The sequence below is a fragment of the Heliangelus exortis genome, chromosome 1 (assembly GCF_036169615.1).
Source record: "Heliangelus exortis chromosome 1, bHelExo1.hap1, whole genome shotgun sequence".
Classification (NCBI taxonomy): Eukaryota; Metazoa; Chordata; class Aves; order Apodiformes; family Trochilidae; genus Heliangelus; species Heliangelus exortis.
The window spans coordinates 196269896-196284975 of NC_092422.1; the positions used below are offsets into that span (position 1 = coordinate 196269896).

General features: G+C 48.8%; 1 protein-coding gene across 1 annotated transcript in view; it reads left to right on the top strand.

The window, feature by feature from the left end:
* The window catches only part of LOC139791758 (collagen alpha-1(VII) chain-like), a 128618-nt gene that overhangs the window by 37850 nt on the left and 75688 nt on the right, over positions 1-15080 (top strand). The window contains exons 21-33 of the mRNA XM_071734356.1: positions 37-180; positions 1232-1422; positions 2785-2913; positions 4297-4371; positions 4573-4653; positions 4742-4768; positions 6670-6714; positions 7408-7476; positions 7600-7686; positions 9020-9046; positions 9214-9267; positions 11762-11797; positions 14090-14122. Coding sequence (XP_071590457.1) covers positions 37-180; positions 1232-1422; positions 2785-2913; positions 4297-4371; positions 4573-4653; positions 4742-4768; positions 6670-6714; positions 7408-7476; positions 7600-7686; positions 9020-9046; positions 9214-9267; positions 11762-11797; positions 14090-14122 — 998 coding nt within the window. The remainder of the gene's footprint in view (positions 1-36; positions 181-1231; positions 1423-2784; positions 2914-4296; positions 4372-4572; positions 4654-4741; positions 4769-6669; positions 6715-7407; positions 7477-7599; positions 7687-9019; positions 9047-9213; positions 9268-11761; positions 11798-14089; positions 14123-15080) is intronic.

The following is a 15080-nucleotide window of genomic DNA, read 5'->3' on the forward strand; positions in this document are numbered from 1 at the left end:
GGCAGATTTACACCAATCCCCATCATGTTTGCCCAGGTCGTGGTTTAACCTTTATGCTGAAGGAAATATTCCAGTCCTCCAGAGGGATGAGGCCACATTTCCCTCATGTCCTGGTCCTGATGACTGATGGGCAATCCCAGGATGATGTCTTGCCACCAGCCAGAGCAGCCCATGCTTTGGGTAAGTGTTGCCTTCTTCTGTTTCCTTGAGGTCTTGGTTCTCCATGAATTTCACAGAATCATAAAATCCCAGACTGGTTTGGGTTGGAAAAGACCTTTTCAAGGTCATCTACTCCTTGCACTGAGCAGGGGCATCTTCAACTAAATCAGGTTGCTCAGAGCACTCTCCAACCTGACCTTGAATTTTTCCAGGGATGAGGCTTCCACCACCTCTCTGGGCAACCTGGGCCAATGTTTTACCATTTCCAGGGGGCCTGAGGAGGACATTTTATTTTGTGGATGCACAAAGTTGGCTCTTTTCACTCCTCCATCCTTTTTTCTTTCTGTTTCTCACTTGTGTCCCCTGGTTTGTTGTAACTCACACACTGCTGCAGGTAAGTCCTGGAGTGCCTCTTCCCAGCAGAGTTTGTCAACAGTGTTAAAAATGACCGAGACTCAATATTAATGCTTTCATTTAATTAATAAAATTAAAATTCCAATGAGCAAAACAGCGCTGGGTGCGTGGGGAGTCTCTGCTCCACTCACACACACGAATCTAAAACTCTAGGATTACCTTTTTTTTATTACAATTCTATGAATATTCAAAAGGAGGTGGGTTTACATACATATAAAGCTTGAACTTTTTTACCTTTCTTGATTTTGCTGACTTCATTATTTTGCTACAGGGCGATATCAGATCCTAGCCATAATTTTCCCCTTATCTGTTGGCTGTGGCATCTTGATGTTCTCCTTTTGCAGATATTCACATTCTTTTGGTGCCTTGTTTTAAGAACAAGACTTCCATTCCTAATTATCTTCGAGACAGATGTTAGTCTCGTTAGGGCCTTGTTTTGTTCACACTGAAACAGTGGAAAATTCCATGTTTCAACTGCTTTGTCTAGCCCCATATTCCCTTCTTTCTCAGCTTAACTCTGAATTTCACTGGTTGGGAATACAAATTCCTTAACATATACTACAACCATTTATTACGACAGGAAAATGAGGAGGAGGGGTACAGAAACTCTCTTCTCAACCATTTTTTTTACCTCTTTTGAGTGAGTGATGTGTTTCAGGGATCCGCATCATCGCCGTGGGGGTCTCGGGAGCTGACCCACTTGAGCTCAACACCATCCTGCTGCAGCAGAACCTCCAGAATGTTTTCTATGTCAGCACGTTTGATGACTTCCCCCAGATCCTCTGGGAACTGATAGAAATCATTTGTTCAGCCCCCCAACCTTCATGGACCCCCCTGCCACCCGAGGAGGTGAGATGCTTCCCAGCTCTTTGAGTTGAACCCAGCTTGCTTGGAGGTCATGCCCAAGGGGCACCCTTCTTCCCTGAGCAAACTTTCAAAGCAAAACCCAAAGAAATTTAGCACACTGAGTCCAATCCATCCCTAGAGGTAAAGAAGAAAAACTTTGAAATCAAAGGGTTGGAAGTGAGGAGGTCAGGATCCAGCTTTGGAAGTTTTGTTGCCCAAAGCAGAGCACATGAATGGGTTATAAATTCATTGCCCTTTTCTAGCTCTGGCCAATGGGTGATTGGTAGAAGTGTGAGCTCATCTGCAGAGTTATCTCCATATTTTATGGTTGTTTCAATGATAATTTTGGTGGTTTAATAACACAGTGACCTCCTCAGACCTGTTGAAGGTTGGTGGTTGACGTCTGGTTCCAAAACCTGGAGGATCATAGAAGTACAGAATCCTAGAACTGGCTGGGTTGGAAGGGACCTCAGAGCTCATCAAGTCCAACCCTTGATCCACTCCCACTGCAGTTCCCAGCCCATGGCACTGAGTGCCACATCCAGGCTCTTTGGAAATATCTCCAGGGATGGAGAATCCACCCCTTCCCTGGGCAGCCCATTCCAATGCCTGATCACCCTCTCCAGAAAGAAATTCTTTCTCATGTCCAACCTAAACCTCCCCTGGCACAACTTGAGACCTCTTGTGCCCTCTTGTCTTGCTGAGAGTTGCCTGGGAAAAGAGCCCAACCCCCCCCTGGCTCCAACCTCCTTTCAGGGAGTTGGAGAGAGTGATGAGGTCTCCCCTGAGCCTCCTCTTCTCCAGCCTCAACACCCCCAGCTCCCTCAGCCTCTCCTCAGAGGATCTGTGCTGGATCCCTTCCCCAGCCCAGTTGCCTCCTTTGGACCTGCTCCAGCACCTCAATCTCCTTCCTGAGCTGAGGGGCCCAGAACTGGACACAGGACTCAAGCTGTGGCCTCCCCAGGGCTGAGCACAGGGGCAGAATCCCTTCCCTGGACCTGCTGGCCACGCTGTTCCTGAGCCAGCCCAGGATGCCATTGGCCTTCTTGGCTACCTGGGCACACTGCTGCCTCCTCTTCAGCTTCCTGGCAATCCAGACTCGCAGGAGTCATCAAATTCAGGAGGATTCATGAAATCCTGGAGGATCACTAATCCAGACTGGATATTAGGAACAATTTATTTATGAAAGGGTTTTCAGACCCTGGCCCAGTGATTGCCCAGGGTGGAATCCCCATCCCTGGAGGGATTTAAAAGATCTGCAGATGTGGTGCTGAGGGCCATGGGGCAGTGGTGACCTTGGGGTAATGGTTGGATCTGATGATCTTAAAATGATTTTATGATTTAAAGCCAGACTTCATGCTTTAGGTTGCCAGACATGAAGCTGAGCAGCAGTTGTCATTTGGTGACACAGGCAAGGCTCACATCCCTGATCCATCACCAGCTCAACCACAGAGCCCAGAAGAAGAGGAGGTTTGTGCTCCCTGGTGTTTAAAGGTGAGAATGAGCTCACTGGGGTCTGCTCAGGGGATTATTATATTCCAAGGAATATACTGATCACTTCTCTGACCAGGTCACTTCTCATACCTCTGTGGTGTTCAGTGCAATCACATCAGTTTCAAAACCTTTAAATTTGGAAACCACAGCCATTTTTGGGGGAGCTCATCCTCAAAGCTGCCATTTCAGCATGGGCAATGCAGCAACCTCCTGGGCTCCTTCTCAGCAAACCAATGGAATTCAGGTCTTCCATAGGTCCTGCTTCATCTCTGCCAACCCCATGCAGGTGTCCCAGATGTTCTGTGGCATCTCAGGTATCTCCAGGCTCCATGTGAGCTGCTGGACAGCCCACCAAGATGCCTTGAAAAGTAAAAATATCAGGAGGCAAATTTATTCCTTCCCCCTGCCAAGCAGGAAGCGAAAGGACATGAAGAGCCACAGAATCATAGATTAGGGGTGGGAAGGGAGCTCTGGAGATCCCCCTGCCCCAGCAGGATCCCCCAGGGCAGCCCACACAGGAACACATCCAGGGGGGTTTGGAAAGGCTCCAGAGAAGGAGACTCCACAACCTCTCTGGGCAGCCTGGGCCAGGGCTCCCTCAGCCTCACCCTCAACAAGTTTCTCCTGCTCATGCTGAGCTGGAACTTCCTCTCTTCTCCCTTCAACCCATTCTTCCTTGGCCTCTCCCTGGCCACCCCCAAAAAGAGATTGGCCCCTTCCTCTTGCCCCCCACCCCTCAGCTATTGATGGACATTGAGGAACAGCCCCAGAGCCCATGGTTGATGCTTCAGGTCCTGGGTAGGTGCCCACACTGCCAGAACAGCTCAGAGAGTGATGTTTGTGTTATGACTGCCTAAAAATGAGGTGAGATGAATGTTGTCCATGCCTGAAGGACTCAAGGTCTTTATCTCACCTCTGCCAACCTCCCTTCCAAAGTTTTTTTTTTTTTTCCCATGGGGGAGAAGAATAAGAATTACGTTGACACCACCCTGAAGTCTTGTAGATGTGTAACCAGGAATATGTCTCTCTGAGACAAAATAAAATAAAATAATAAAATAAAATAAAATAAAATATACCCTGAGCAGCAGGTGTGACATGGGCCAAGGCTTCATGAAGGATCAAGATGCTCCCTGACAATGTTTTGTCCTCACACAGCTCTGTGTTCTCCATCCTGGGGTCAAGGCACAAGCTGGAGAAATGATAAATAATGTGACTTTAAATAGGCTGAGGATATGAACAGGTCTCCTGGATGGTCAACCTTGCTTCTTTCTTCTGAAGGGTTCTAATCTGAATTTTGGGGTCCTTGTGGTTTGGGTTCATTTGCTGGTTTTTGGGAGAAAAGAATTTCATTCTGATTTATGCTATTTTCCTCTTCCTTTCAAGAGTTTCAGGGGCTCAGCAGCTCGTGGAGGCCACAACCCATTCAGCTTTACCACAAAAGGAGAGAAAGGAGAGAGGGTGAGTCCAGCAGCATGAACTTGGTTAATTCCCATGGAACTTAATAATTAGGAAGAAATCATCTTCAGGTCTTTTAGCCTGGTGGGTTGCTACATCCTGCTCCATGGTGGCTTCAAAAATCAGGTGAAAGAGAACTTCATGAAGATGTTGGGCTTTGAAGGTCTGGATCCATAACCTGAATGTCATTTTCCATACATTTAGGGTCTACCTGGGAAGGATGGAATTCCTGGGCTGCCGGGCAGACCGGGACGGATTGGTCCTCCTGGTCCTCCTGGACTCATGGTAAGTGTTTGGTTTTAACAAACTTTGTCAAAATGTCATTTAAGACAATTGAAGAGCATGGCTCTGAAACCTCTCTCTGGTTTTGCAGGGTCTCCCTGGCATCCAAGGTGACCCTGTAAGTATTTTGGGATGACAGCTGGAATGGTTGACCTTAGAGGTTCTCTCCAACCTTAATGATTCCATGGTTCTATTTGGAATGCAGCAAAGATGTTCAGTAGAATGGGACCTGAAAGCTTTGGTTTTTGAGCCTTTTGAAGGCCAAAACATGCTCAGCAGGACAGGAGAACCAAGTGACCCATTTTGCCTTTATGAGGGGCTGTTGCTGTCACTAAGCTCTGAGTTGGGTTTCCTTCTCTGAGTTGGGTTTCCTTCTGCTCTCAGTTGGATTTCCTTCTATTCTCAGCTGGATTTCCCGTAGTCTCAGTTGGATTTCCTTCTGCTCTCAGTTGGGATTTCTTCTTCTCTGAGTTGGGATTTCTTCTTCTCTGAGTTGGATTTCCTTCTTCTCTGAGTTGGATTTCCTTCTTCTCTGAGTTGGGTCTCCTTCTGCTCTCAGTTGGATTTCCTTCTTCTCTGAGTTGGGTTTCCTTCTTCTCTGAGTTGGGTTTCCTTCTGCTCTCAGTTGGAATTTCTTCTGCTCTCAGTTGGGTTTCCTTCTTTGAGTTGGATTTTCTTCTTCTCTCAGTTGGATTTCCTTCTTCTCTGAGTTTTGGATTTCCTTCTTCTCTCAGTTGGATTTCCTTCAGCTCTGAGCTAGATTTCCTTCTGCTCTGAGTTGGGTTTCCTTCTGCTCTCAGTTGGATTTCCTTCTTCTCAGAGTTGAGTTTCCTTCTTCTCTGAGTTAGGTTTCCTTCTACTCTCAGTTGGATTTCCTTCTTCTCTGAGTTGGATTTCCTTCTGCTCTCAGTTGGGATTTCTTCTTCTCTGAGTTGGGATTTCTTCTTCTCTGAGTTAGGTTTCCTTCTTCTCTGAGTTAGGTTTCCTTCTACTCTCAGTTGGATTTCCTTCTTCTCTGAGTTGGGTTTCCTTCTGCTCTCAGTTGGGATTTCTTCTGCTCTGAGTTGGGTTTCCTTCTTTGAGTTGGATTTTCTTCTCTCAGTTGGATTTCCTTCTTTCTGAGTTGGATTTCCTTCTGCTCTCAGTTGGGATTTCTTCTTCTCTGAGTTGGGATTTCTTCTTCTCTGAGTTAGGTTTCCTTCTTCTCTGAGTTGGGATTTCCTTCTGCTCTGAGTTGGGTTTCCTTCTGCTCTCAGTTGGATTTCCTTCTTTGAGTTGGATTTTCTTCTCTGAGTTGGATTTTCTTCTGCTCTGAGTTGGGTTTCCTTCTGCTCTGAGTTGGATTTCCTTCTGCTCTCAGTTGAATTTCCTTCTTCTGAGTTGGATTTCCTTCTACTCTGGCAACTAACCCAGTGCATGAGCACATCTCCGGGCAGGTAAAACCCTCAATGATCCAAGAGCTGTCCAGAAACAGCCCAAAGACTCTGAACTCTGCCTCCAGTCATAAGCATGGATATATTTTTCAGAATGGAACCTGGCTGACAGCCAACTGAAGATGAGCCAGACCAAAATCCACTTCATAGAATCCCAGATTGGTTTGGGTTGGAAGCTCATCCAGTGCCAACCCCCCTATTCCATGGGCAGGGACACCTCCTACCAGCCCAGGTTGCTCCAAGCCTCATCCAACCTGGAATTCAACACTTCCAGGGATGGGGCAGCCACAGTTTCTCTGGGAAATCTGTTCCAGGGTCTCACTACCCACACCCCAAATAATTTTTTCCTAATATCTCATCCCCCTCTCCCCTCTTCTAGCCTGAAACTCTTCCCCTTTGTCCTATCACTTGTCAGAAGTCCCTCTCCACCTTCCTTTTAGGCCTCCTTGTAGGCTACACTTCTAGGAACCTGTTTTCTTGACCATTTTAAAAGATGATGAAGTTTTATTAGACAAGTCTGCAACTTGAACACCCCCCAGTGATGGGCTGGTGGGGGCTTTGCTGCAGGATTTCTTTTTAATTCCAGGGATCTCCTGGCTATCCTGGACCAGTGGGGCCAAAAGGAGACAGAGTGAGTTTCATTCATGGGTTTCATTGAGCAAAAGCTGTTGTCTTGCTCTGATTTCTCATTTCTAAGCACTTGTACAGTGACTTTTGGTGAAGATGAAGTGCTGAGCTGCATGGAACAACCCCTCCACTGCTTGTCCTTCAGCTTTGCTTGGAGGGATCTCGACTTTTTATGGAAAAAAGTGCTCATTCCTCATCACAGGCCCTTGGGAGTTTGCAGTTGGTTGTTTGCAGATGTCTGTTGGGTCTGTTGAGCAAAACTTTTTGCACAGATTTTGGACACAAGAAGGGAAGACTCCAAGATCAATCATGGGCAAAACCCAGGAGCAGTTTTCCTGTCCTTCCCCCACCCTCCAGTCTGTGCTCATCCCCTTTCCTTGCATCCACCTGAGCTGTCTCTATGGCTCCAGATCCTGCTGAAAGCCAACCTCCTTTTTTTTTTTTTTTTTTTTTTTCTCCTGGGATTCATTTTCTGCCATGCCAAGGGGGCAAAGCTCCTGTCATGGCCATGTCCTGGTAATTCTGCAGAAAAGTTCTGCATGCAGGTGGCTTGGGTTTGCAGGGCAGGAAGGGACTTTTGGGTTTTCAAAAGTCACTCATGGTGACCACGAAATTTCCCCAAAATTATGGAACTGTCTGATTGCAGCTGCACCTCCCAACACAGCTAAGAATTTTCTCTTCTTCCCCATGTGTCCAGGGTGAACCAGGCTATGTCCTGGGAGGAGTGGAGGTGATTCCTGGCCAAAATGGGCAGCCAGGCCCTGCTGTAAGTATCCTACCCCAGCTCTGGTGGAACCTTCAGGTTCTGAAAGGCTGGCAGAGAAGTGAAAGGAGCTGCGGGAAAGCTCCCATCTTTCCCTTTCCTGTTTTTCTTTTTTTTTTTTTTAAGGGCCAGAAAGGACAGCCTGGAGTTCCTGGGCTAGCAGGACCACCAGGATTACCAGGGCCACAGGGACCACCAGGGATCTCCATCAAGGTGAGTGTGGTCATTTGAAGGATGGTTTCTGTGTTTTTTCCCAAAAAGAGGAGACCCAGAATAGTCCCTGGGTCCCTGCATTTCTTCTCTCCATCACTGGATTGTCCTTTGAGGAAGCAGAGGAGGAATTCTGCAAAATGTTCCCATCATCAGAGCCCTGGTGGTCAACACAACAGTAAAACTTATGGCCTGACATGGGGTTCAGAGGTCACTAAAACTTCTCCAGATCCTGAGAAAGGTGGTTTGGTGGCTGGAGTGAAATACCCAGGATCTCTCATGCTATGCACAGCCCAAACCAGGCTGATCATAGAATCATAGAATCATAGAATTACCTGGGTTGGAAGGGACCTCAGAGCTCATCAAGTCCAACCCTTGATCCACCGGTGCGGTTGCCAGCCCATGGCACTGAGTGCCACATCCAGGCTCTTTTTAAATGTCTCTAGGGATGAAGAATCCACCACCTCACTGGGCAGTCCATTCCATTGCCTGATCACCCTCTCCGTAAAAAAATTCTTTCTGATATCCAGCCTAAATCTCCCCTGGCACAACTTAAGACTGTGTCCTCTTGTCTTGTTGAAAGTCGTCTGGGAAAAGAGACCAACTCCCACCTGGCTCCAACCTCCTTTCAGGGAGTTGGAGAGAGTGACGAGGTCTCCCCTGAGCCTCCTCTTCTTCAGGCTGAACAGACCCAACTCTCTCAGCCTCTCTTCATAGGGCCTGTGCTCGAGTCCCTCGAGCCTGGTTGCCCTCCTTTGGACCTGTTCCAGGACCTCAATCTCCTTCCTGAGCTGAGGGGCCCAGAACTGGACACAGGACTCAAGCTGTGGCCTCCCCAGAGCTGAGCACAGGGGCAGAATCCCTTCCCTGGACCTGCTGGCCACGCTGTTCCTGAGCCAGCCCAGGATGCCATTGGCCTTCTTGGCCACCTGGGCACACTGCTGCCTCCTCTTCAGCTTCCTGGCAATCCAGACTCCCAGCTCCCTTTCTGCCTGGCTGCTCTCCAACCACTCTGTGCCCAGCCTGTAGCACTGCATGGGGTTGTTGTGGCAAGGGGTTGTTGTGTGATGTTGGTCACCAAAAGTCTCCTGGCACTGAGGGTGGGTTAAAAAGTCTCAGAAGAGATCAAGGGACCTAAATTCCCCTCTTCTGGGAGGGTCATCACCAGGTTTTGCAGGTCTGGAGGATGGACAGCCACAGACACCTCTACTAAAACTCTTGTCATCCCTTGAGGGTTGGAGTTTTGGTCTCTGGGCTTCTCTGGGATGAAGTTTGAGGAAAATCTCCTCTCTAAATTCCCACCCCATGGTAATTCTCCTTGTCTGTTGTGTTTCAGGGTGAACCAGGGGATTCAGGTGTCAGGGTAAGTATCTGAGATTGGCTTTGACATCTCCAGGTGATGACAAGTCTGGTTTTTAAAATTATTCCTAAACTGCCCCATAGGGTCTGATCTCCATGCTTACCAGATGTCCATCAAGACCCAGAAGAACTTCTGGAACACACAGTAAGAATTTCCTTTTCTTCATGCAGGGCCCTCGTGGGAGGAAAGGTCTCAAGGGGGACAGAGGAGCCATGGGAGACTTGGTGAGTGGGCCACCAGTGGCCATTGGCCAGGAAAACTTGGTGGGAAAGGGCTTGGCTTGGCTTCTGCCAGCCTGGGGTGGTTGTAGAGGGACAAAACCTACTGCCAGTTGTCCCCAGTTGTCACCTTGGGACATCAGCACGGCTGGGGAGGGCTGGCAGATGAAGCAGGAGCAAAGAACCATTCCCCAGCTTCATCCTGTTGAGCCATCACCCAGGAGGTGCCTAAAGAGGGAGATGTTAGAACCCCAGCAGAGATGTTAGAAACCCAGCAGAGATGTTAGAAACCCAGCAGAGATGTTAGAACCCCAGCAGAGATGTTAGAAACCCAGCAGAGATGTTAGAACCCCAGCAGAGATGTTAGAACCCCCCCAGAGATGTCAGAACCCCCCCAGAGATGTTAGAACCCCAGCAGAGATGTTAGAAACCCAGCAGAGATGTTAGAACCCCCCCAGAGATGTTAGAACCCCCCCCAGAGATGTTAGACCCCCCCAGAGATGTTAGAACCCCAGCAGAGATGTTAGAACCCCCCCAGAGATGTTAGAACCCCAGCAGAGATGTTAGAACCCCCCCAGAGATGTTAGAGCCCCAGCAGAGATGTTAGAAACCCAGCAGAGATGTTAGAACCCCCCCAGAGATGTTAGAACCCCAGCAGAGATGTTAGAACCCCCCCAGAGATGTTAGAACCCCAGCAGAGATGTTAGAACCCCAGCAGAGATGTTAGAACCCCAGGAGAGATGTTAGAACCCCCCCAGAGATGTTAGAACCCCAGCAGAGATGTTAGAACCCCCCCAGAGATGTTAGAACCCCAGCAAAGATGTTAGAAACCCAGCAGAGATGTTAGAACCCCAGCAGAGATGTTAGAAACCCAGCAGAGATGTTAGAACCCCAGCAGAGATGTTAGAACCCCAGCAGAGATGTTAGAACCCCCCCAGAGATGTTAGACCCCCCCCAGAGATGTTAGACCCCCCCCAGAGATGTTAGACCCCCCCCAGAGATGTTAGAACCCCAGCAGAGATGTTAGAACCCCCCCAGAGATGTTAGAACCCCCCCAGAGATGTTAGAACCCCAGCAGAGATGTTAGAACCCCCCCAGAGATGTTAGAACCCCCCCAGAGATGTTAGACCCCCCCCAGAGATGTTAGAACCCCCCCAGAGATGTTAGAACCCCCCCAGAGATGTTAGAACCCCAGCAGAGATGTTAGACCCCCCCCAGAGATGTTAGAACCCCAGCAGAGATGTTAGAACCCCAGCAGAGATGTTAGAACCCCCCCAGAGATGTTAGAACCCCAGCAGAGATGTTAGAACCCCAGCAAAGCCATGAGCTGGCAGCTTTTTTGTTCTGCCAGAAGCAAGGACCCCCTCTTTCTTCCTCATGGCCCAGAGCAAAGCTGGGACAAGTGCATCCATCACTCTGCTCACCATGGTGATAAACTCTGGGGTGACAGTCATAGAATCATGGAATGGGTTGGGTTGGAAGGGACCTTAAAGCTCATCCAGTCCCAACCCCTGCATGGGCAGGGACACCTCCCACCAGCCCAGGCTGCTCCAAGCCCCATCCAGCCTGGCTTTCAACATCTCCAGGGATGGGGCAGCCACAACAGCACAGGTAGGGAACATGGTCCCCAGTTTTAACCTCTCCACATCCATCTTATGAAAGTGGAAACCTCTCTGCAAGGGCAGCTCAGCACCAAACACTCTGAGGTTTGCCATTCCTTGGTTTGTGGTGGCTTTGCCTCTTCAAACATGGGGCCTCAGGTCCTTGTGGTGTCTTTTTCACATTATTTCACCTGAATCCCAGTTCCCCGTGGGGTCTGAAGATGGATCTGGGTGATCTCTCCTCTCCTGGACCCCTTTTCATGTCCCTGTGTCCTATCACCAGGGTCTGGTGCAGGTGGTAAGAGATGGGGATGAGACAACAGCACAGGGACCATGGATTCATTGGGAAATCATAACACTTCCCACCAGCCCAGGGTGCTCCAAGCCCCATCCAACCTGGAATTCAACACTTCCAGGGATGGGGCAGCCACAACTTCTTGGACAACCTGTTCCAGGCTCTCACCACCCTCGTGGTGAAGAATTTCTTCCTCTTATCTCATCTCAACCTCCCCTCTTGAAGCTTAAAGCCATTTCCCCTTGTCCTGTCACTACCTGCCTGGTGAAGGTTGCTCCAAAACAAGATTGAGTCCCCCCTGAGCACCCATGAATGAAAATCTCACAGATATTTTCAGACCTTTTCTTGCTTGCAGGGCCCATCTTTGGCAGCTTTCCCTGGGATCTACCTGGATCTCCTGGTAGGTGGCAACCACAAGATAGGCTCAGGGATTTCCACCTCTCACCCAAAAGCTCTTGACTGGCAGAACTCTCTTGTAGACACTGAAAAATTGGGCTGAAGAGCTTCCTTCATCCTTCTGCCTGGGAACTTCTCACAGCAGCCAGGACCAGAAGCCCTGAATCTGTTTTCAGCCTGATGGAAATTCTCTTCTGATGTTTTACAGGGACTCCCAGGGCCTCCAGGGCAGAAAGGAGACCAGGTAAGTCCATCAGTAGAAGAACAGCATGTTTTGAATAGCTCAGGTGAAGATGTCCATGTGCAGCTCTTGCAGGAGCAGCTGAGGGTGTTTGGGGGGGACTTGGAGATGAAGCCACCAGGGGATGCACTTCAGCTCTGCATCTTTGCTCTTCTGCTTCTGCCCTGATGTGAGGAGTGGATGAAGAATGGAATGAGGAAAAAAAATATTCCATTGGCCCAGAAAGTTCATTTTATGTCCTCTTGCCTTGCAGGGGAACCCAGGACTTCCAGGTCCTCCAGCTATTGGGGTAACTATGAGAGCCCTTCTTGTGCCACAGCTTTGCAGTGACACCACCAGTGGTGCCAGTAGACCCAGGATCCAGAGAAATGGGTCTCACTGAACTCTAGGAAGAACCAATGGACCTTTTCCTTGACCCACCAAATTCCCTTGCTCCACTTTTCTTCCCAGCCCTGCACCACTGGCTCCTCAAAGGGGCTTTTCTGCTGTGCAAGGAACACGAGGACAAAACCTTCCCATCACTACTCAAGCTCTCCATCCAGAATGGAGGGAATTCTGCTGGTCCATGCTGAAGTGGAGCTGCTGATGGGTCACTTTTCCTCATTCCCACGTGGAAATGGGGCTCCAATTCATGTCCTTCCAAATGGTGGGACAGTTTTGAGGTGAAACCTCAGTGCTGGCCACCTCTGGATGCCCCAAAGCATTTCTGCAAGGGCTGTGGGACCAGTTGGAGGTTGCATTAAGCTGAGCCCCACCACCAGGACACACTGGAGGATGCTGGAACGAGCAGGATACCTTAGGTGTCCTTGCAATCCTGACAGAATTGTGTTGGGAGACACAAGGACAGCTCTGTAGTGCCCAAACCCAGCTCAGGGCTGCTCTGCAGGGTCCTGGGGATGTCATTCAGATGGCTTAGGTTGGGCCTGGGTGGATTGTAGCAAAAGGTGGAGCAGCTCCCTGCCAATCACCCCTTGCCATGTGAACGAGCATCCAGTTCCATCCCAGGGGTTAAAAGCTACTGAAGTTGGTGAGATTCCTTCACAAGCTTCCCTAGGTTTGGGGTTTGCCTTGCAGACCTTTCTCTGATGACCCAGTGCAGGTGGTGGGTTTCCCATCCTAAAAAAAAGGCTGAAATTCACTTGCTTTGGAAAAGGTAACGTGAATAAATCCTCCTTTGAGAGGGAGATACAACCAGAGAATTGTCAGGGTTGGAAGGGACCTCAAAGCTCACCCAGTCCCAACCCCTGCATGGGCAGGGACACCTCCCACCAGCCCAGGGGGCTCCAAGCCCCATCCAACCTGACCTGAGACACTGCCAGGGATGGGGCAGCCACAGCTTCTGGGGGCAACCTGGGCACCCAGGGGCTCAGCACCCTCAAATTCAAGAATTTCTCCCCAAAAAACAGAATCCTGGAATGGTTTGGGTTGGAAGAGAACTGAAAGCTCAGCTCATTCCAACCCCCCTGCCATGGGCAGGGACACCTCCCTCCCAGATTGCTCCAAGCCCCATCCAACCTGGCTTTGAACACTGCCAGGGAACACTTTTGAACACTTTTGAACACTGAGCTGGGCTCATCCATGCCATGAGAAGATACCTAAAATCATGGAATATCAGGGAATCATCATCAAATCAAATTATAGAATGGGTTGGGTTGGAAGGGACCTCAAAGCTCATCCAGTCCCAACCCCTGCATGGGCAGGGACACCTCCCACCAGCCCAGGGGGCTCCAAGCCCCATCCAACCTTCAAAACTTCCAGGGATGGGGCTTCCACCACCTCTCTGGGCAACCTGTTCCAGCCTCTCACCACCCTCATGGGGAAGAACTTCTTCCTAACTTCCAATCTCAATCTCCCCTCCTCTACTTTGAATCCATTCCCCTGCTCCTGTCACTCCCTGACATCCTAAAAAGTCCCTCCCCACCTTTCCTGGAGCCCCTTCAGATCCTGGAAGGCCACAATGAGGTCTCCTTGGAGCCTTCTCCTCTCCAGGCTGAACAACCCCAACTTCTGGTAACAAGTTTTTAACTCAGTGCTTGTTCATCACCTACAGAGAGATTCACAGGTTCTCTGCAGCCACTGACATGGACATTAAAATATTCTAAACCATTTCTTCATCATTTTTCAGAAGGTTTCTTGGAGCCTTCTCCTCTCCAGACTGAATAACCCCAAGTCCCTCACTCTGTAGCTCCAAAGCCCTCTGAGCATCCTCCTGGCCCTTCTCTGAACATGCTCCACACATCCACGTCTTTCTTTCTTTTCCCCAAATAATTTCAGTCATTTCTTTTTTATCCTCAGGTTTTGGGACCTCCAGGCCAGAAAGGTGTCAGGGTAAGTCCATTATTGAGCACTGCTTGAAATTTAGGGGAGATCTTTGCCTGCAGAAGTCAGGGCTGGACCATGTCTCATCATCTGAATCCCATCTGATTCACTGGAGAGGTTGGAAAAGTTGCAATAGTCTTGCCCTGATGATGATGATATTATTATTATTATTATTATTATTATTATTATTATTATTATTATTATTATTATTATTATTATTACTATTATTATTTATTTTTGCTTCTGATGACATTTTGTGGGTGCCTTTCTCTTTCTAGCCCCAATCCCTGGGGAAATCTGGGGTTTCCATGTGCAAATTTTAGGAGTTCACTCAAGCTCAGGTCCAGCCCACTTGCAGAACCTTCTTCCCAATTATTGGAGCCTTTGACATCAAAGACCAAATGAGGCTGAAAGGGACTTCTGGAGGGCTCTGGTCTCACCTCCTACTCAAATCAAAGCCAACTTCCAAGCTGAGTGAGGTTTCTCAGGTTTCCCCTCATCTCTGGGACCACGACCCAGTCTTTGTCCTCCCTGTGGACTGGAGGAAAACAAGTTTCTCAAACCAGGGAGATGGCCCTGACTCTGTTGTCCATATTGTACACATGTTTTATAGGAAGGTGGATAATAGTTCACTCTTGCAGAGGCCTTGTGGCAGAATGTGGTCTGGAATATCTTCATTTTTTAATTTTTTTTATTCTTGATAGCTTACTACAGAGAAATGAAACGATCTCCCTTATCCTTGTAAGGAGTATTTAATTCAGGGATAACTTCTCTTGGCTTTTGGATTGCTGTCTCTCACCCCTTAGAGACATTTGAGGGTTTTTCCCCTTTTCATTGGGCTGGGAGGTTGGAGCCAGCTCCTTTCATTGACCTCACTCTCCAGGGTGCTTCACATCAGTTAGCAAAAAAATATCTTCTTTTAGGCAGCTAAATAGTGACTTGAGACTTGAATTTTATCCTGCTTTTC